The 22,461-nt window shown below is 37.9% G+C and overlaps 1 protein-coding gene and 1 long non-coding RNA gene across 2 annotated transcripts; both read right to left on the bottom strand.

The window, feature by feature from the left end:
* Window positions 1-7,152: 7,152 nt before the first annotated feature.
* Window positions 7,153-11,789, bottom strand: LOC109204718 (CMRF35-like molecule 4). Its single transcript, XM_025897748.1, has 7 exons — window positions 11,582-11,789; window positions 11,344-11,443; window positions 11,109-11,197; window positions 10,976-11,010; window positions 7,577-7,632; window positions 7,412-7,478; window positions 7,153-7,265 (listed from the first exon to the last, which is right to left on the bottom strand). Exons 1-7 carry the CDS (start codon window positions 11,787-11,789, stop codon window positions 7,257-7,259), a joined length of 564 nt encoding a protein of 187 aa, XP_025753533.1. The 3' UTR covers window positions 7,153-7,256.
* A 9,840-nt stretch (window positions 11,790-21,629) lies between these two features.
* LOC109204820 (uncharacterized) lies at window positions 21,630-22,461 on the bottom strand. The gene is made up of 2 exons (XR_002064335.1): window positions 22,231-22,461; window positions 21,630-22,127 (listed from the first exon to the last, which is right to left on the bottom strand). It is a non-coding gene; the product is annotated as an uncharacterized LOC109204820 (long non-coding RNA).

Raw genomic sequence — 22,461 nt, 5'->3', positions numbered from 1 at the left:
TTATTCTGCACTTTGGGGGAAAAAGTGTGCTGGCATTTTCAAATACAAAGACATAGTTGTATTATATTGGGGATAACTGAGATGACTTTAAACCAGTTTATGTTATGTTACTTCCTCTTCCTGTCTCAAATGTGAAAATGTAATTTACAGAAAGCCTGATGTCACTTCCAGCTTGTCACAGACCTTTAATTAGCAATGCTTTGTCTCACATGTTAAAGGCTTCATAGCATTCAGCTACTTTCTTTCACAGAAATCTTTCACATCTTGAGTATAACATTTCACACTGTCATTTATTATTCTTTTAGTATCGTGTACCATGCTCACAAGGAAGTAACTCTAAACACAAAATTTATAGAGAAAATAATTGTAATAATAATAATTTGGTTTTGAATAGGAGTTCTAACCATGTCTAAGTAATTGACAACAACACAGTGAGTAATTATGATCAATATTAATTTATTATGAACTGCAGTCCTTTGCTTTTTCTACCGTAACAGGTGAAACTTGTTGGTGATTTTAGATGTTCTCATATGTATTCATGAGCTCTTATTCTGGCGACACACTAAAAAGATTCCTACATCTTCCAATATACCTGCAATCTCCACAACACATCACTAATAACTGCCCTAATATGTCAATTTTTTAATAGTCACACTGAAGGTTTTTTGGTGTTTGTCATCACACATTAAACATTTTCCCAAACTCTTTGGCTTGTTTGGTTTATACTGCATAAATGGAGCCTTGCCAATCATATACTTTACAAGAAGCGCCTCACATGGTTTATATATGGGGAGTTAATGGCAACATGGGATGTCAATAGATTTTCCAACTGTTACAGCTACTTGACTGATTGTGAACAAGAACAAATACAGTATTTTAAGTTTTTCTTTCACTTAAAACATTCTTCCTTCACATAATTGGCCTATTATACATATAGGAGTACTGTCAAGTACAAAGCTAGATAATACAAAATATATTTATAATCATTAGTTTTGTCATCTGCTGGCAGTAGCGTGTGAAACATGAAGTATTTAAATGATTCCTGTGATGACCTTTGAGTACACTAAAGATGAAAAGAACAGTGAGGTGGGCAGGCATGTTTGTGAGTGAACAGAGTAACGTAAGATTCTATTTCCTAATTTAAGTAAAGATGCAACACTTCTGCTAGTTCCTTAAATTGTATTATGTTAGAGGTTGGATTAGATGGCTGATATACTGTGCTGTATATAACTGGTGTAAGACCCAGAATCTACAGCTTTTCTAAAAGCTATATGGACTCATTTACCCAAAACATGACAGTAGCAACAACTAAATCACATATTATTAACTACAATGGAGAGAGCATAAAGAGCAACCATAAAGACAAAATACATAAATACAGCTCTTATGATGTTGCTCATAGAACTATTCAGCTTTACATTCACACACATTTACTTGCAAATGATGTAATTTTATGATATTTAATAGTACAGCACTGATAGAACAGGAAATTAAAGTACAAAAAGATATGATACAAGCTCCCACACATCCTCGAATTAGAGGTCGGACATTAAAGTCAAAGAACATATCAGTGAACTTAAAAAAGATAGCTAACATTTCTGCTGCTATGCTGGATTAAAATTTGTTACGTAATTGAAAAGACAAAACAGGTGAAATATTTTGAATGAAGAAAACATAGGAAACAAAAACAATGTGTCGTTGGTTTAAGGTCTTTTAATATTTACCCTTTTTAAACTTGTTTCTTTATGTTAATAAAGACAAAAGTACATGCTGTCCACATGACTTTCAGCAACTGACCTCTGGAACAAGGAAACAAAGATCGAAGTACACAAAGTTTACACGAAAAAAAGTCGATAAGATTTTTATATTTTTACATTCTTTTTATATTCTTTATATTTTTCTGTCATGGTCACCGTGTCTCTCTGGCTGGCTCACGATGGCTACAGGTTTTGTTTTTGTTTTTCTCTTCCTCTCTGCCTCTCCCTCGCTCCTCTCTGCCTGGGCCGAGCTCGTTACTGGTGCTCGCTCTTGGCCTACGCACCTGTGTGATTGTCACCACCTGCTGCTGATCTGGCTGATTCCCCCAGCTGCAGGGGGTGTCCAAATTCATGGGCTGCATCCTCCTGAGGACACATTTGTAGACCGATTACGTCACAGCGACACGCCGAAGGCTGTCCAAATTCGTAGACTCCTCCGAATGCAGCCGACAAATGCGTCCTCCTTTTCCCCAAATTTGAAGGATGGGTCGGGTGTGTCCTTCGTGGCCCACCATATCCCAGAATTCATAGCGCGGCCCAGCCAAACTCCAGTTTCCGGCAATGGCGGCCGCTACTAAGTTTTAAAATTACTCTTATTAATCTTTCTGGGTCACAAAATAAACTTTTAACATATTTTCAGGCGAGAATATGGGTGTGTAAACTTCAAATATCTGCTCGGCTTATCAAGATATTGCATATTTGCAAAAGTGCTTTGACGTTTTCGGAGACGTCTGTTACCCACCAGCTCGATAGCTAGCCGAGAGCTCGAGGGTCACTACAGCCGCCGAGAACGGCACAACTCCCGGCACATCATTTTCAGATCACCGCAGACTTTCGCTACTCAGGTTTACCCCAGTGTCCTGTTATATTTTAGATAGCAGGGAGCAGACAGCCGAGTTTAGTAAACTCCACCGAGACAGCGGTGACACAAATCAGAAGGCTAGACTTTCCAATTTCACAGCCGTTTACTTCCGGCCTACCCGACCTTCTGAGGACCCGGCCCACATAGACCGCGAAGGCCGGGTCCTCAGGAGGATGCAGCCCATGAATTTGGACACGAGTCCAATTTAAGGCAGTGGCACAGAGCAGTTCACTGCTGGAACGTTGAATCTCCTGAGTTTGTGCTCTCAGCTTCATCAGAGAGCACCCTCTGTATGTTCGCCTGTGTTACTAACAATTGTATTCTGTGTGTAGATAACCTCCTCCTTCCTGTCTGTGGCACCGTGAGTGGAGTTTTGGGGCGAGTGCGGCTGAAGAGGAGTGAGTGTGTGCGGAGGAGGAAGCGTGTGTGTGGATTACCCCTTCTCCCTGGAGCCCTGGACCCCCCGCCATGCTTCCAGAGAGGAGCTGATATTAATGCTTTTAAAGTGTACATTTGATACATTTGTAATGTAAGCTAATGACGCCATGCCTGGGATTACCGTAATTACATAATCTCAGTTAAACAAGTTGCTGCTTTCAGGAACCATTGGAATTCTTTCAACTGAGCAAATGGGTCAGAAGTTGCGGGAGTTACCGATGTTAAAAAACAACAACTTTGCAAACACCTGTCTGACGCCAGCGACAGGTGAGGCTTTAGAGGGTTAAAACATCGGTCGTGTCCAAATTCATGGGCTACATCCTCCTGAGGACCCGGCCTTCGCGGTCTACGTGGGCCGGGTCCTCAGAAGGTCGGGTAGGCCGGAAGTAAACGGCTGTGAAATTGGACGGTCTAGCCTTCTGATTAACGTCACCGCTGTCTCGGTGGAGTTTAATAAACCGTCTGCTCCTTGCTATGTAAAATATAACAGGACACTGGCATAAATTCTCGACCATCTCACACTTCTGTTTAATCAGTTTTCTGTTTGACGTTTATTCAGCTGTGTGAAAACCACCCGGGGGATTAATAAAGTTTTATTTTATCTAATCTAATCTAATAACTTTAATCTCAGCCAAACCGATTTACTCACGAACAAATAAAACACTGAAAAAAGCCAAACAATATCCTTTTTAGGTTGTCTAAGTGACTTATATATTACGTTTAACCTGAGTAGTGAAAGTCCGCGGTGATCTGAAAATGATGTGCCGGGAGTTGTGCCGTTCTCGGCGGCTTCAGTGACCCTCGAGCTCCCGGCTTGCTATCGAGCTGGTGGGTAACAGACGTCTCCGAAAACGTCGAAGCACTTTTGCAAATATGCAATACCTTGATAAACCGAGCAGATATTTGAAGTTTACACAGCTATATTCTCGCCTGAAAATATGTTAAAAGTTTATTTTGTGACCCAGAAAGATTAATAAAAGTAATTTTAAAACTTAGTAGCGGCCGCCATTGCCGGAAACTGGAGTTTGGCTGGGCCGCGCTATGAATTCTGGGATATGGTGGGCCACGAAGGACACACCCGACCCATCCTTCAAATTGGGGGAAAAGGAGGACGCATTTGACGGCTGCATTCGGAGGAGTCTACGAATTTGGACAGCCTTCGGCGCGTCGCTGTGACGTAATCGGTCTACAAATGCGGCCTCAGGAGGATGCAGCCCATGAATTTGGACACGACCATCATATCAACCCCGACTCATGTCTTGCATCAGGTTCTTTTAATGGGTCACATGATAGGGTGAGGCAAGGTGGCACATATTCAATTATGGTTAATTACACTCTTAAGGGAGAACTCCCGCTAATATTTAAATAAATGGGACTCTCCACCTTTTGGTTTTAGAACTGAAGTAGCTTTTCAAATTTCCAGGCTCCTTAAACTAGGAATCTATAGCTTATTTCTCTTAATAAATGAATTCATAATTTAAAAACTGCATTTGGTGTTTACCTCAGTTTTCTTTGTCAAGTATTAAAATCTTTTTGATGATCAGAAACATGGAAATGTGAAAAGTGTCAGAAACTAAGAAATCAGGAGGAGGGGAAAATACTGTTTCAAAAGGCAGTTTAAATGAAAAATGGTATGACTACTCCAATTATATTGTTATATTTTAAATGTAGTATTGATAGTAGTTAGTTGAACCTAGGATACAGGAGGGTTAATGTGATCAGTCAGTCACTGTTCACTGCACAGTCCACTGGAGAAACCAAATGAGAAATAAGAAACCTTTGGAACCATTTTCATAAAATCATCCACTCATCAGGGGGCACTAGTTTTTGCTGGTACTCCATCAAGGTAATGGTAATCAAGGTAATCTGCAGTAATCCTCTTATCTAGTCGGTTAGAAAACAGAAGAATAATGGGTCCATCATGTAGTGGTTTACATTACACACACATCCTATGCAAAGATCTGCCAAATGAAACATTTAGGAAGAGAGAAAAATATTTTTGTTATTATTATTCATAGATCTATAAAACATTGTTACGCCCTTTGCATGTGTTGTTTTCTTTTGTTTACGTTCTATTTTTCTTTCTCTAGGCTGAAAAGTCAGTATACCACTCAACTTGCTTTTATTGGAGATCATGTATCGGAATTTCAGGACCACGCCTCCAAACACGCTCCTTCCAGTTCTCATCTAAATAGGTTCCCCCAGTTCTGCAAGCTGTCATTCTCGTTTACGTGCCCCACCCCCACTCCCCTTTTCAATTCTTTAACTTCTTCACTTCTATTTAGTACATGGGGATCTGCCAGGCCCGGGAGCCGTCGCCAGTCCCCTTCGAGGCCTTCCCCAAACCGCAGCTCAATTCATGTCCAAGCATTCACCTTTACCTACTTAAACGCTGTCAAACCTAAAATGAGGACGTGGGCCCAGCTAGTGAAATGCAGCTTATATTAAGAACATGGCCATTTATCAGTGTTATTATTTGTGTGTTAATTCGTCCACACAGTGATCCACTTGACACTATGTTGAAGATTTGCAGCAGACACACCAACATTGTTGTCCATTGAGTCGTGCTATGCATTTGGTGAAAACGTGTAAAAAGAAGAAACACTTCAGTGTGTGAGCAACAGTGTTAGATGAAGCCTGTACCCTTTGTGTGGTTTGTTGAATTACAATAAGCACAGAGCCGTATGCCACATCCTCATCATCACATTTAGAAACTGTTTGAGAAACAAAGACAAAACGTGAGAAATCTGCTGTTGACCGAGTTAAAATGTTTTTGACTTTTGTTACACTAGATTAGATAATATCAGGATGAAAAAATATGCTGATGTGCTAACCATGACAGCCTTCACATGACAGAGGGATGACATGTGATCTGAGAAGTTACAGTAACTTATTCTTTAAGATGACATAGAAATAGATTTGTTGTAGATAATAAAATCGGGTTAAAATGTACAAACACAAGTAGGACTTGTTATGGTTAGAATTTATTTGAAATATTGAACCGGATATCACGGCAAAACATGTAATAGACACATCAGTCTGCATTGTCCATTTGATGTTTGCCTCTCAAAAGCGTGAAATGGACACGCATGGAGTAGTTGCATTACCAGCAGGAGCAGATAATATATTTAAAGCCAAGATGTTGGTCGTGAGCAAAAAAATGTATGAAGATATAAATCCAGGGTCCTAAATCACCAGAAATGATTTAGCGAGGCAGTTAATATGTATTTACATGTGACAGGTCTAAATGACTATCGGCCAGTAGCCCTCACGCCGACTGTCATGAAATGCTTTGAGAGACTGATTATGGCCCACATCAAAGCCACCATCAGTATCACTTCAGACCCACACCAGTACGCATACACACCAGTAGCTCTTCTCTTTGTAACTGGATTCTGGACTTCCTGACCAACAAACCGCAGTCTGTGAGGATCCACAATGTCTCCTGGGCTGGGTGCTAAGTCCCCTCCTATTTACACTGCTTACATATGACCGCTCACCTAACCATCCAGGCTGTCATATTGTAAAGTTTGCGGACGACACAGCTTTGGTTGGATGCATCACAAACAATGATGAGACCGGCTACAGGAAGGAGGTGGAACATTTGGAGGGCTGGTGCAGGAAAACCATCTCTGTTTAAATCTCTGTTTAAATGAGAAGAAGATGAAGGCGATGATTGTGGACTTCAGGAGGGGAAGACACACACACACACACCCCTGTACGTTGGAGGATCTGCAGTCGAAGTTGTACCCAGCTACAAGTACCTGGGAATGTACCTAGATAATAACCTCACCTGGAAAAACAATACTTCCAGTCTGATCAGGAAGGCTCACCAGAGGCTTTACTTCCTGAGGCAGCTGAGGCGGGCGGGACTTGAAAGCTCAATCCTCATCTCCTTTTATAGATGTGCGGTAGAGAGTGTTCTATGCTCTGGCATCAACGTGTGGCACAGAAACTGCACTGTGGCAGAGAGGAAAGCCCTACAGAGGGTGGTGAAGGCTGCACAGAGAGTTGTCGGAGGTAGCTTCTCAACCTTCACATATATATACACCTCCAGATGCAGGAAGAGGGCCACCTGTATATCAAATATGTAATCTGACAAAGACTCCAGTAATATGTATACAGATAAAAAAGCAAAATATATACATATATATAATCTTATAATGTTTCACTGTGTTATATATAATGTCTGTGTCTTTTCATTTACTCTGTTGGAGAACAGAAAGAAATATGAGAAATAAGAAAGGTAAGCAAATTAAAAGGGAAATGTGACATTAGGAAAATGATTTGAAATGAGGGAAACACAAGAAGTAAGAAGCAGAGTATTTTTGGTTTGAGGTCTTTTAATATTTACCCTTTGTTTCTTTAAGGTAAAACACAGAACTGTACATGCTCTCAGCATCACTTTCAGCAAATGATGCCTGGAAAAAGGGAACAAAAAAAGAAGTTTGAAACCTTTGCAGTTGTGACTGATTTAATAAAAATGAAAATATATATGGTTGGAATATGTTAGAGATACCTCTGATGGTTGTTTTGCATGTACACAACAATGGAATATGTTACTTCCTCTTCCACCTGTGTAGAATAAGCAACATGTAATTTACAGAATGGCTAAACAACGTCACTGTGGTGTTATTCCCAAATCTTACTCATATAGACCCTTGATCAGGACCCCTTTGTGTAGCATTCACAATCATTGAGAGCCCTTTAGCATCATTTTCAAAATGTAGGGTGTCAGTTGACAAGATACAAGTATCTGAATGAATAAGAAAGGGTCTGAATCATCAGAAGTGTTGAGAAAGGTGGGAGTGAAAGAGATTCATTACATCTGAGAGAGGGTAAAAGGTCTTAACATCCAGCTTGTTATGCTTACAGTGATGCAAAGTGCTATGACAGAGTTTATCTGTATATGCTTTTGCTAACATCAAAAGCCTATACAGATATATGCTTTAATTCTTAATCAAAGATATAATTAAAATAGAAGTTTAATTAATATGATAATTGTGCAATGTGGTTTGAATAATGGAAATGTCTGTTCTAATGTAGAATAGAATGGAATAGATCTTTATCGTCACTGTTACAAGAACAATGAAACACAGTTTGGCATCTCTCCATTAGCAGCAGGTAGAGTTTGTGTGTGTAGACATGATCTAGCTTTGAACTTTGTAGATTTTTATTTGTGTGTGGCAGGAATGTGAAAAGTATGTTGTAAATACTAAACACAGGATCGTAATTTATATGTGATCATAATTTATCTTGCTGATAGTTAATCTTGCCTAACTGCTGAATTGTGGATAAGAAAATATAATTTTCCGATGAGTAGACCTTGCACTCACAGTTTGTGTAGAGATGGCCTTGGAGGCTGTGTGTTGTGATTAGCATAAAGAGTTTTTAAGAGAAAAACTGAGAAAAAGTATTAATTTAATTGAGTTAATGATAGATCATGTTAAAGTACAAAACTGAAAAGAATAAAATGTAATGAAGAGATTTTAACATTTAAATTTTATTTTAAGAGGATGATAAAGTGTGACTGGACATTGGGTGATTAAATGGCAACATCTGTGATTGAATGTCGGGTTGGATGAAAGTTTTGTGGAGGAGAAATACGTTGTCTTCCCTTTGTCTTCTGTGAGATGAGCACCTCAGAAGATTGGATCTAAGAGTTCACATTTGGAATATGACTCTGAGAAGATTTGGCTTCCTGTTGGTCTATTATAGACACGGGAAGCGGGATAAGTGCATTCTCAGATTGCACTTTTCAACATTAGCAGGTGATTTGATTATTGTTTAGTTTTTATTATTATTTGATTCTGCTTTGCTTCGCTCCTGCTAAATTGCTTTAATAAAACATCCTGCAACCAAAAAGTATAAATTTTGCAATTCTCTTTTTAACTCTTCGGGAAACAGTAAAGGTAAAAACCTGAGTATTAATTAACATTAGTATAAATAACTCTTAGAGGTTACTCCAGCCTTTTTAAGGAACAGACCCTTGGGGCTTGCAAGGCTACTTAAAAAAGCCCAGTCACCTTCTTTTCAAGGTCCTATAATTGCCTTCTTCCTGATTTCTTAGTTTTTGCATATTTTTCATACTTACATGTTTTAGATCATCGATTTATGATGTGATGATCTTCTCTGTGGAGAAATTTTGGCCCACACTTTGAAGAACTGCTCAAATTCAAAGTGTTTGATAAAATACATCTTCATAGGCTAAAATGTTCCTGTTCCCCTTTTTCTATAAATGATCAAATACAGCAATATGGGCACCACTGTGTGTTGTTTCTCTTGATCTGTGGAACCAACATCCTAATACAGGAAGTTTGGATTGGCTCTCTGTTTAGAAAGTCCAGTCTCTTATCCTATGAGTATTTGACAGTAGGCAGTGCCGTGCTAGGATGGAGCCAATGAATGAGGAGACTCGCCCAGTTCTAACTTCCTCTAGCCTGCGAATGTCTACCCTCCCTTCCCCAATGAAAAACAGGCAGCATTAAGTTTCTTGAACATGTTTCATCTGTCATCCAAGAAGCTTCTTCAGTTCTAAAACCAAACTGTGGACAGTCCCAAGTATTTAAACACTAGTGGGAGTTGTTCCACTATCATGTGGCTCACCACATGCGCCAAAGTGTGAAAAAAGTATCACCATTGTCAGCACAGTTTCAGATGAAATGATTGTGAGACCTTGCCCCCATCCTATTATCAGACCCACTGAGCTCACTTGACGCATGATGTGAGTGGGGTTTAAGACGCCAGGGAAGGGATTTCAAAACTGCATTGTAGATGGCAGACAGTTGGTGTGGTAAGCCACGCCCTCTGATCAGAGATGATCATTCATAGTGGACACAGATGGCCTTTTTCACTCTGCTTTCAAACCATCTGTCTTCTCTGTCCAAAATAAGAACATTGGCATCCTTGAAAGATACTGAGACTTTAAACTTATAAAGGCAGCTTATGTATCAAAGAGCAGTGAGTAATGATTTATAGGATCAATCATCATGAATTTGCAAATTGTGATTTGAAATACCTCTAAATCACTGTGATTTTTAATTTCCACAATAATTAGTTAACACAACAAAACACACCTTTCAGCTTTTCATGTATTTTGAAACTGTTTTTTTTAGACCTGGAATGTAAATATGCCTGTTTCTAAACAACTTCTGTTGTTTGAATGTGCTATAGGATATAAATAAAATAGAGATGATAGTCAAAACAAAAGGTTCAGAATTTTTTTTATAGTGAATGTTTGAGTTATATATTGTTTATTTCCTAAAAAATAATCTATTTAACAGAATTCACAGGGCTACATGCTAAACTTAGAAGATAGAAACAAAATATTGAACCTACCACCATATTATTGATCCGATCCCAATGCTAGTGTTGGTATTTGTACTATGGATATCTGGATTGATCCCCCCACCTCTCATACACTATGTAGTTTAGCTAACAAGCTAAATGTTAGTGAAACACTATGACCAGGATGACTGAGAACCTACACAGACAAGAGGGCAAATACTCTTTCAAAGGCAGTGTATATGAAAAATAGTATTACTCCTCTAATTAAATGGTTAAATGTTAAATGTATAATATAAATGAACCATTGTTTAAAGAGGAAACCCTTTTAGTACCAATTAATCTTTTGAACACATAAATAGGACATCCAACAATCTATCAGTGAGCACTGTGTTACTCTGAACTAATGAGTTCAAATCAAGTTCAAAAAAAGAAAAAAATAATAGTGTCAATATGATAATTTTTCATGTTTATATGGTATGTTTGTTTTTTATGGTATGGTATGTTTTCCATGTTCAGCCACTTATTTGAAGACTGTACTTCTTCATTATAATATTTTACCCTGTGTTTCACCTTCACCGTTCATTTAGTATCATGTAGGATGTCCAGAGGGTAATAATTCAGCATAACTTACCATTGCTGTGGCCAATGATTCTGCTTTGCTCTGCTCTAGTAAAACAAAACAGCTGTTACTGACTCTGTAACAATACACAGTAATACAAACGTGAATTTGGCATCGATTTAAATCACAGTTCCATAAGACTTACTCTGTTTTAAAATAAACCAGAAGAACATCAAAATTAACAAGATCAGCACACCAAGAGGAACGATGAGGATCTTTAGGTCAAATGAAGCTCTGCAACATGCAGTTTGAGAACAAATAATTTAGTTTACTTTAATGAGTAATAAACAGTGTTTGTAAAAAAATTAAATAACTACACAGTCTTTTTTATGAACAGTTGTACCACTAAATCCAGCATACAAATACAAAAGATATCTGACCTGTGTTTATTTTCTGCTACTGTAGATTTGCTCTGTTGTTCTATTGTGGTAAATGTTCCATTTTCAGCAACAGTAGTAGTCGAAGTAGTCGAAGTAGTGGCTGTAGTTTAAAAAAAAGAACAGTCATCACTAGAGTGCTCTGAAAATGATCATCCTAATATTAGTTAGAGTACTAACATTTATAAATGAATTCAATTCATATAGCTGTAGAGTTTAGTTGATAACTTACAGTACTTACTGGTAATCGGTTTTTCAGTAACAGTTAAATATACTGGTATCTGAATGTCTCCTTTAGCACACCAATACCAGCCAGTGTTCTCTGACTTTAGTCCACTCATGGTCACTGTGAAAACATTTAGGTCTCTCATATGAGCGGTCACTGTTGTTCCATCTATGGATCCAGATGATCCTGTCACACAGTTCCTCTCCAGCCGGCACCACTTCATTTGTCCAGAAATGCTGTGGTGACATCTAACAGTTATGTTTTCTCCAATATATCCTGTAATCTTCTGATGATCGACATAGAGACTGGGGGTACCTTTAAGAAAAACAAATAAATAACTTAATTTCTTGGAAATTCAGTCTACACGTCTATTCTCTAACATGACAAATAAGAGAATATTCAGTCTGAAAAAAAACTAAACTTTACTATTTGAAATGTGTAGAAAAATGGAGACTCACCACTGGTAACTAACAGTTGAAAATGCACTCCATCATCCACCCATCCATCAATCTCCACCACACACCAGTAATCAGTGTTTTCATTGGTCAGCTGGTTTATAGTCACAGTAAAAATTTTCTTTCTTTTGTCATCAGAGATTAAATATTTTCCTGAAGGGTCTGGTTTGTTTGTTTTTACTGCATCGCTGCAGTACCTCCAATAATATCCTTCACACAAGTACTTCACATTATTAACATATTGTGAGTCATAGAGACATGGGATGGAGATAGATTTTCCAGTTTTCACTGATACTTTACTGACTGTAGTTATGCTGTGAAGTCCTACAAGAAGAACAAAGTATTTTAATGGTTATGTTTTCTTGTAACATTTTTCTTTTACATGACGTGTCTATTTTACATGTACACACAGAGTGTTTTCATCTACAAGATTGTATATGTTTAATAGTTTTTAATTCTATCATACGGTGACATTAACCTTTGAAACATGAGATATTTAAACTACTGACCTCTGAGTACACTGAAGAGGAGAAGAACGGTGAAATGAACAGCCATGGCAGTGAATGAGTAGACAAAACACATAAACCAATGTCAAGTTTGGTTCTACTTTTCAATTTATGCATTATGCAAATGCAACACTTAAAAGATGCCTTCCTATTAGTTCCTTATACTGTATGATGTTCACTGATAAGAACCACAATGCAGTACAAAGAAGATGAACTTTCAGTGAGACAACAAGTAGAGCATGCACACATACATAACCCTGCTGCATGGTTTTGCTGCAACATTTCTTAATATATGGAGACACCATTACTGATAAGGTAGCTGAAGTTTTAGTTAACTTTAAAGTTTTAAGTTAACTTTTGTGTTCTCTTGAGATATGCTTGTATGTCCAGTAGTGTATACATACACTACTGGGTGAGATATTCTACATTGTTACATTTTGTTTATGTGGATAATGTAACTATGTGAACAAATGCCAGAAATCTTTTATTCTGAGGTTTTGGAACGTGTCCAGACTTATTTGTAATTTTTAAAAGTGATCTGATGCAATTGCTCTCCATGCTTTCTGAAGGTCTTTAGACATTGTCTGCTTTTTTACTCATTTTCAGTCCAGTCCTTATACCTGACCATTTCAGAGGAATGTATTGTAGTACATCTGTTGCTACATGATTCCCAACAGATGCACCATGAACACAGTGGTTTCTCATTCAATACACAAGTTTTCTGTATTACGCACAATTATACAGAGAGTTTTTGCACTGTTCACTGCTTGTACGGCCCATCTCACTCAATCAGTAAAGGTAAGTCAGAGGGGAGGTTTAATAATATCAGTGTATCTATAGATCATCCACAACATTCACATTAGTCAACATCAATGGCGATCCATCTTTGATTTCCATAATTGCTTTTCATGTTTATGTGACTCAAAAATTTTACTAGAAACTTGATTTCTGTCCTCAGTGCAACACTTGATCAACTAAACCGGTAGAATCTGGGAATCCAAAGACGTGACAAAATATTTGAAGCATTACACAGACAAATATCTACCCAATAATTATTGATCAAGTCCCTGTTTCTCCCACATCAAAAATCCAACCACATGTCAAACTGACCACAAGATGGCGCCGTATAATATTCCTTCAAACCCAGAATTCAGTAGTTTCAATAATATAGAGAGGGCATTTATTCTGGAGATGAAAGATTCTTCAGAATACTGTTTTTGTCACTGCAGTGTACGTATCTACTTTTATTTTCAGACTTTCTGTGTAGTATCTTCAAATGTCTACTAGATTTCATTAGTGAACAGGCAAAGCACGTGAGCCCCAAGATGGCCCCATTTATCAGTGTTGTCTGTGAAGGTTCTCAGTCATCCAGGTCATCGTAGTCAAAGGAGTTTGCAAAGAAAAGCGTCTGGACTTCTTTGAGTTGCTTGAAGACGTTTCACCTCTCATCCGAGAAGCTTCTTCAGTTCTAAGGTCAAATGGCCGAGAGTCCCAGATTTAAACCCAGTGGGAGTATCCCCCCAAGGAGGGACAAAGGACCCCCTGGTGATCCTCTATCAGTGTATCAGTGTTGTCATTTTTTTGTATTTTGATTCTTCCCACAGTGGTGCACCTGATACCACGTTATAGATTTAGAGTTAAATGTGTTCCTACTCTTTACACTGACACACTGACACCGCTGTCAGTCAAGCCCTGCGAATGAGAAAAAGTTTCTCACAGTGTGAAAACAGTTTCGCACCGTGTGGCAAACAGATATCTTAAAGTATAGTCTGATGAAATGATAACCACAGAACTGTATGTCACATCCCCATTGTTCTGACCCTTGAAAAAAAAGAAGAAACATCAGAGACATGTAAATGTGGTAAAATAAGAAATTATTTAAACTCTTTAAGCTTGAGAGTCTAAAAAGAAGAAAAGCTGCACTTCTTTAGTTTATTTTTTTTCACCTTTTTTTTGAAGATGTTTTGCCTCTCATCCAAGAGGCTTCTTCACTTCTAAAGCAACTGGTGAGGAGTCACAGGTTATATACCCCTAGTGGGGACTGTTCCCTTTGGAGGTGATCCTGAGGGCCGCTAATCAATCATGTCAATCATGTAGGTTGTCACGTGAGACAAAGTGTGAAAAAAAGCCTGAGTCATTAGTAATAAATAAGAACAAGAAGACAGATGTTTTGAAAGACTAGTAAAGAAGTCCAATAAAAAAAAATCCCTTTGTAATTTACAAATCTCATGTTATCAAATATTAGAATTCAAAATATGGAAAAAGACTCTGTTAAAATCATTAAAAAACATAGTTGTATAGAGTTTCAGGGGCAGATGATATGGTTCAACACTGCAAGAAAAATATTCATGCACACAGATCTCATATATCACATTCACATTTAGTGTACTTACTGCTTGTGAGAGTATCATTAACAGCTACGTGCTTTCCATCAGAATTCAGATGCTACACATTAGCTGGCACCACTTTATTTTTGCAGGGTTTCCACTGTAATTTCCTGCCTTTCCTTTTTGTGGATTGAATTACTTAAAACATGACAGCAATAACTTTTTTGACCCATGCTGTACGCATATATTCAGATACTGAAATACACGGCACAGACAAAGTACTGGGCCAACAATTACACCTACAGGAGCTGCTCAGACATGCCATGAAACTCAGGGGCTCAGTTTTCTGTGCTGATGTTGATGCCAGAGGAGTTTTTGAGCTCTGTTGGTAACTTTTATGTAGTGTAAGCATCGCCACTCAATAACCCTGCTCTGTAAAATTACATCATCTGAAACTTCATGGCTGAGAGACTGTGGTTCCTAAATGCTTCAATGCAACAATGTGTGGAATATCGAGGAAATTTAACAAAGTGACATGGTGCAACCGTGGGATCTTTCCACTACAGTACCAATTTAGTGAGCTCTTTTGAATGACCCACTCTTTCAAAAAGATAAATAAGGCAGACTGCATGGCTAGGTTCATGATTTTATCCACCTGTTGCAATGGACTGTAAACATTTAAACTGAAAAATTAATAGGTGTGGCCCAATACTTGCCTATATATCAGCCCACTCTCATCTTAAAATCTCCTCTGTTGCTCATAGAGCTTTTCTATTGACAGGCACTTTTTCTTTAAACTATAGTCACAAAAAATAAATTTATATAATATATAATAGAACAAATAACACAACAGATTATAGCACAAAACAAAAATGTTTAATATAGATTGAAAGGTCAAGATTAAACATTATTGTTGATGCTTACAATACAAGAACCAAGAATCACATTGATGTTCTTGAAAATGAGCAAACAAACAGGTCAATGCTTCTTTTTACAGCTACGCAGGAAAAAAGTTAGCAAGAAGAAGAAAAGATTTACTAATAACAAGCTGATGGCAGCAGATAAGACATTGCACCACAAGACTCCAGTAAAATTGCAAATGTTTGAATATTTAATCATTTAAATTCTGATTAGCTAATGTGCTCTAATGTAACTCTTGTGTCTTTTCCGTCACCCTGTTGGAGAACAGAAACAAATCTTATGAACATTTGTTGGGAAATTAGAAAAAGCAAAGAAAAATGTGATCGAATTAAAAGGAAAGCATGACACTGGGATAACAAACAGAATGATTTAAAATGAAGGAAATAAAGGAGGTGAGATACAGTGTGTGGTTGGGTTCAGGTCTTGTAATATTTACCCTTTTCATGCGTTGTTTCGTAACAACAGAACTATACAAGATTTCCGTTTCACTTTCAGCAAATGAGCTCTGGGCAGGAGCAAAAATAGAGACTGAGCACTTTACACTTCTGCTGTGCTTTAAGAAAAAATCTTAGATTAAAGTCTACGTATATTCTTACATATATATGCATAGTTGTAGTATTTTAGCATTACCTCAGGTGATTTTTACCCACCTGCCCAACACTGGAGGGTAGTTTTCTATTGCTCTAGTACTCATACTTTTCAGAGTGTAGGGTGTCAAGAAAATAGCAGTACTTAAATGAACTACAAGGAGTAAATGTTTGATTTATCAGACACGAATCAAAATACAGCTTTGTGAATCATGGGTTAATGTCTTCGTAGCTGTGGTTGCATTTTACAAGTTATATAAAATACACACCAGTTTACTGTATGAAGATTCATTTTATCAGACAGACATATTAAACCCACCTTCTAATACTCAAATCAGTCACACATACAGTATACTTTCATGTGACCGGTATTATAAACTGAATTTCTTGATAGCACTGTAGTTTGTCACCTTGGTTAACTTACCTTCCTTTTTTCGTAGAGTCTAACTTCAGAGTATGTTACTTCCTTGTCCACCTGTGTAGAATCAAAATAATACAATGCATTTACACTCGCTGAGTGCCCCATAGGATCATTATTAAGTGCATGGTGTCAGTGTTGAGAAAATACCAGGTTTATAAAGGTTAGAGGTACCTTGGCTAAACTTCTTTTCTTGGGTCTAACATCAGAGTATATTATTTCCTCTTCAGCCTGCATTGAAAAACAAAACACAATTCAAACACCTGCCAAACTGTCATTGGAAAATTTTGTACTGAGTATTTTGTAGTGTACTATTTTCTTCACCTATTCTTTCAGTACTGTGTACCATACCCACAAGGAAGTAGATCAGCATAACTTACCACTGGTGTGACTGATGAGTCTGCTTTCCTCTGCTCTAGAAAAATAAAACTGCTGTTACTGACACTGTGTAACAATGTGTAATAATTTAATTTGAAAGATTTTGGAGAAAACAATTGTGATGGATATAAATTCAAGTTCAGTAATACTTACTGTGTCTCAGTATAAACCAGATGAACAACACAACAATTACAATCCAGATCAACACACTCAGAGGGATGATGAGGATCCTTGGGTCAAATGAAGCTCTGCAACATGAAGATTGAAAATATGATTTAGTTTAGTTTAATTTTTAATGTAAAAAATGTTTATACTTTTTTTTTAAAGAAATATGTTACCTCTGAATACTGCAAATAAATATACAAAATATCTGACCTGTGTTGTTTATTTTCTCCTACTGTAGAATTTTTCCCTTGTTCCATTGTTAGCAACAGTATGAATAGTAGTAGAGATAGTAGTAGTAGTAGTACTAGTAGTAGGGGTAGTGGCTATAATTTAAAATAAAGAACAGTCATCACTAGAGTACTGTAACAATTATCATCCTAATATCTGTTACAGTAGTAAAATGTAGAAAGAGAAATAATTCATATACATGGAGTTTATTTGATATCTTGCAGTACTCACTAGTTATCAGTTTTAAATATACTGGTATCTGAATGTCCCCTTTAGCACACCAATACCAGCCACTGTCCTCTGACTTTAGTCCACTCATGGTCACTGTGAAAACATTTGGGTCTCTCATATGAGTGGTCACTGTTGTTCCATCTATGGATCCAGATGATCCTGTCACACAGTTCCTGCCCAGCCTGCACCACTTCATTTCTCCAGAGTTACTGTGGTGACATCTAATAGTTATGCTTTCTCCAATATATCCTGTAATCCTCTGATGATCCACATAGAGACTGGGGGTACCTTCAAGGACAAAAAAAAAATGAATCAATTAAAAAAATAAATAACGTAATTAGTGGAAAAAAGGATAAAAAAAATCAGATTTTTAAATCACTGGCAATTCAGATTTAATGTCTTTTTTTTATTAACTTTTAATGACAAACACTTTAAATGTTTACAACGATGGTCACGTACCACTGGAAACTGACAGCTGAAAATACTGTCCATCATCCGGTCCGTTATTAATCTCCACCACACACCTGTAATCAGTGTTTTCATATGTCAGCTGGTTTATAGTCACAGTGAAAATGTTCAGTTTTTTGTCATCAGAGATTAAATATTTTCCTAAAGCGTCTGGTTTGTTTGTTTTTACTGCATCGTTGCAGTTCCTCCAATAATATCCTTCACACAAGTACTTCACATGGTTTTTGTATTGGGACTCATAGAGACATGGGATGGAGATAGATTGTCCAGCTTTCACTGATACTTTACTGACTGTAGTTATGCTGTGAACTCCTGCAAGAAGAACAAAGTATTTTAATGGTTATGTTTACATAAAAATTATTCAAGTCTTTTCTTTTGTCCATGTAGACACATTACAGTATTGTAGTATAAAATAAGTATAAAACTGCATACTACAAAAATTATTAACAGTCATTAATTTGATCATCTGCTGACATTAGCCTTTGCAACATGAGGTGACCTGTGACCAACCTTTGAGCACACTGAAGAGAAGAAGAATGATGAGATGAGCAGCCATGCCTGTGAGTGAGTAGACTTCAAACATATGAGCTACTGTCAACTCTGGTTCTTTCTATGAGAGTATGCAACATGCAAATACAGCACTTCAACCCTGCCTCCCTGTTAGTTCCTCCTACTGTGTGATGTTATATTTTTAATCTATTACATCACTGGCGTATTTTTAAAAGCCACATTGCTTTTTCATTTAACAGTAACACAAGTGAATGAGAAATATGTACCCCCTTAACATATAATAGTACTGACACTAAAGTAAATTAAAGTCAAAAAAATATTTATGAAAACAGTTTTAATGAACATCCTGAAAATAGAGGTCAGAATCATCCATTGATGTTGATGCTCATCTTTATTACATTAAAACCAGTGAACACATCAGTGAAAGCAAAAGCAAAGTACGCAACAAACTTTTCTTTAATGTCACAAGCATAAAGTTTGTTGTCATTAAAAAGAAGAAGATATAAGTTATTACACAACAGGTTGATGACAGCAGACAACACACTACAGCACTAACTGACAAACATAAAATGAAAATAAAATTGAAATGAAATGAAATGAAAATTATTTGTTGTAATATACTTTAGCGGTGATTACCTAATGTGTTGTAAGTGACTTATATACCTTCACCCTGTTGGAGAACAGAAACAGAGATGACAATTAGGAATGACAATACTGTCATACAATTACTGTATAGCTGCACAAATGATTTCTCCAGAGTTACTGTGAAATATAATGGTGGTCGTGTGGTTTTTCTACCGTGACAGATTAAAATGTCTTAAACAATCAACACTGCCACCACCTTTGTTAAAAATATCTGGTACGGTGCAGAGGCCAATAAAAACCAACAGTCAAATACTTTAATACACAAAATCTTTATTTGAAATCGAGGTAAAGTTCAAAATAACATTAATAGTTAAGTTATATAAAATTTATATATAATTTAACCTAGCCATTAGTGAGCAATCTGAAATTTGCAACCTCCCACCCACCAGTACCACGAAGTGTCTCTCCTTTTTTACTCTTCCTTTTCTTTTTATTGAGTACTTCTCTATTGCTGCCCCCCAGGTTTTAACAGTACCATCAAATCTGACAAGGATAAAGCAGTTACCTCAGTGCAAAACGGGCTCTCCCATCATCACCACAGTATTTATAAGCTCTTACCTTTGTGTGACAGATAGGTGAAAACAAATTCCCACATCTATCCGTATTTGTATAACCCACTAGTAACGATCGTCCTGCACTGTCAAATTTTCAGTAGCGCCAAAATCCAGTATATACTTTATATATTTTCAATGCAAACGCAGGTTTTCTTATAGGGTCAGTTTGATTTCTACCTCTCTGCTAACAGTTTTTTTTCCACACAGGAAGCAAGTGTGTGTGAGCATTTGTCTCCTGCAGGTTCACAAATCTGCAAGGACGGGGTGCAAAAAGCTTCTTTTTTAAACTGTGCATGATTTAGGGCTACAGAAATCATTCTAGCAGGAGTCAGGAGCACTTAAAGTTTCCTTATTTTGCTTTACAGTCCAGAATTATGTTTTTAAAGTTGCTTTGGCATCAGTTTGTTTATTTAATCAATGTGAATAAAGTACTGACCATAAGGGCAGATTAATCTTAATAAACGCTTGCTGCGTTCTTACAAATGATCGCTCACACTGTCATATTGTCTGCATACTTTTTAACAAGCACACACTAAAGAACAGTGAGTCATCTATCTTCACTTCCACATTTCAAAAACAAACTCAGACATCAGAACAGGAAGCTGTCAGTTCATGGAGAGGTTAAAAACATCCTTTAAGGTGATGCACCAATTCAAAGCTGTGAAATGCTGTGCCAGAGTATGGAGAGTGTTTTAAATATAAACTCTTTATGAGACAAATAAAAATGTGCACAACACACACACACACACACACACAAAATATTCAAGCACAATAGAAAACTTCTTCCAGAACCAAGTTGTTTGTACAGTTTTTAATCCAGCAGCTCAAATATAAAAACTTTGAATACAGTAATAAAAAGTAATAAAATAGTTAAATAAAACAAATCAAATCAAAAGCAATATAAATAAAAGAATAGGGATGGGTATCGTTTAGGTTTTATCCGATACCAGTACCAAACCGGTACTTTTGAAACGGTGCCGGTGCTTAAACGGTGCTCAAACCGGTGCTTAAATAATGGAAAACACAAAATTGGTCCAAAAACCTCTCATGTTCAGCTGTTTTTTTTGTAAAAAGATAACAATGTTAGCCTTTTCTGCAGCTATAGGGGATTTATGGTATCACTCTTGGCTGGAAGCAGTGCTTAATCAATGGAAAAAACAAACTTTGTCCAAAAACCTCTCATGTTTAGCTGTTTTTTTGTAAAAAGATAACAATGTTAGCCTTTTCTGCAGCTATAGGGCATATATGGTATCACTCTTGGCTGGAAGCAGTGCTTAAACAATGGAAAAAACAAACTTTGTCCAAAAACCTCTCATGTTTAGCTGTTTTCCACTTTTTCTTTGGTCATTTTAGCCTTTTTGGCCAGGGTGAAGGGAGTATCTGCCATCAAACAAGAAGACAGCCGCATGTAACTACGACGGTGTTTGCTAGTTCACCTTACATGCATTATTGTAATAACGTGGTTAGCGTACTCAACGTAAATTACACACGAACAACATGAAGCTACTCACGCAGAGAAGAACGGCTGCTGCTGCCATCATCATCCGTCATCATTTCTGCTACACTGACAGGGCTAGGGGCCAGGACTCTACTCTTCGGATTTTTGGGGGATGTTGCTAACTCCGGGTCGATAACAGGCACCACACCCGCAGTAGATGTGCCGGTGTGAGTGTAGCCGCTAAACTGGTGACCTAAATCTTCGCCACCACGTCTATATACATACAAGCATAAGGGGAGAGAGTGAATCAGCGCTCGGAGTACGGACACTGGGCCGGCTTTAAACACACCATTTATTTTTTAGAAAAACAGCCAGAATCACAAGTAGAAGTTAAAATCCCCACTATACAATAAAAAATAAATGTTCCCAACCCGCTTAAAAGCCCTGCCGGCAGAGATTAAAATACAATTAAAAAAATCAAAACTAAATAAATGTCCTTTTTATACGATAAAACGTCCCCCCCAGAGTCCTCTATTCCCAGTGTCCAACCACACACACTCGGGCAAATGTTCCTTAGCTGAAAGAGACAGAAGGGGAGCTCCTCTTCCGGGATGGGAAAATCTCGCCAGCAGAAGGCCAGGGAGGAGGCTCCTATCCCCACCTGGCGGCGCGTGACCGTGCAGTCCAGCCACTCTCCGCACCCGCACACGGCTTCCCTCGTAGCCCGGCCCTAAAACAACAAACACGGGCCAGCAACGTAGTCGGCACAGCCACTGTTACCCTTCCCCGGCAAAACCACGCCTAGCGCCCAACAGTGGGAAAGCGATACTCACGGATGCAGGCAGAGGCGTCCCCTCTGCCCTACTGTGGATTTCACGCGTCGCCTCCCACTGTTGCTATTCTGTCCGTCAGAACTGAATCGCCGGAAGTCTCGTGACGCTGCACAGGCAGGCCGGTCCTTCTATACATGCGCTCGTCTGCACACGTTCGGTTTCCTGCTCTTCGCTTTCCGTGTGTCTCTTCTCCTGTCTTTGCGCTCACTATCTCCCTTAAGTCAGTTTGGC

This window comes from Oreochromis niloticus, linkage group LG13 (genome assembly GCF_001858045.2).
Source record: "Oreochromis niloticus isolate F11D_XX linkage group LG13, O_niloticus_UMD_NMBU, whole genome shotgun sequence".
Classification (NCBI taxonomy): Eukaryota; Metazoa; Chordata; class Actinopteri; order Cichliformes; family Cichlidae; genus Oreochromis; species Oreochromis niloticus.
The sequence above is the reverse complement of the archived record's forward strand: the minus strand, read 5'-3'. Positions and strand labels throughout refer to the sequence as shown.

Bases quoted from the DNA above. Each gene is read 5' to 3' on its own strand.
- LOC109204718 (XM_025897748.1), bottom strand. From the start codon at position 11,789: ATGAAGTGGTGCCGGCTGGAGAGGAACTGTGTGACAGGATCATCTGGA. The intron at 11,198-11,343 runs GTCAGATATCTT...TGCATGTTGCAG, and splicing joins GTAGCAGAAAATAAACACAG to AGCTTCATTTGACCTAAAGA. The intron at 7,479-7,576 runs GTATCTCTAACA...CCCTTTTTCCAG, and splicing joins ATGCAAAACAACCATCAGAG to GCATCATTTGCTGAAAGTGA.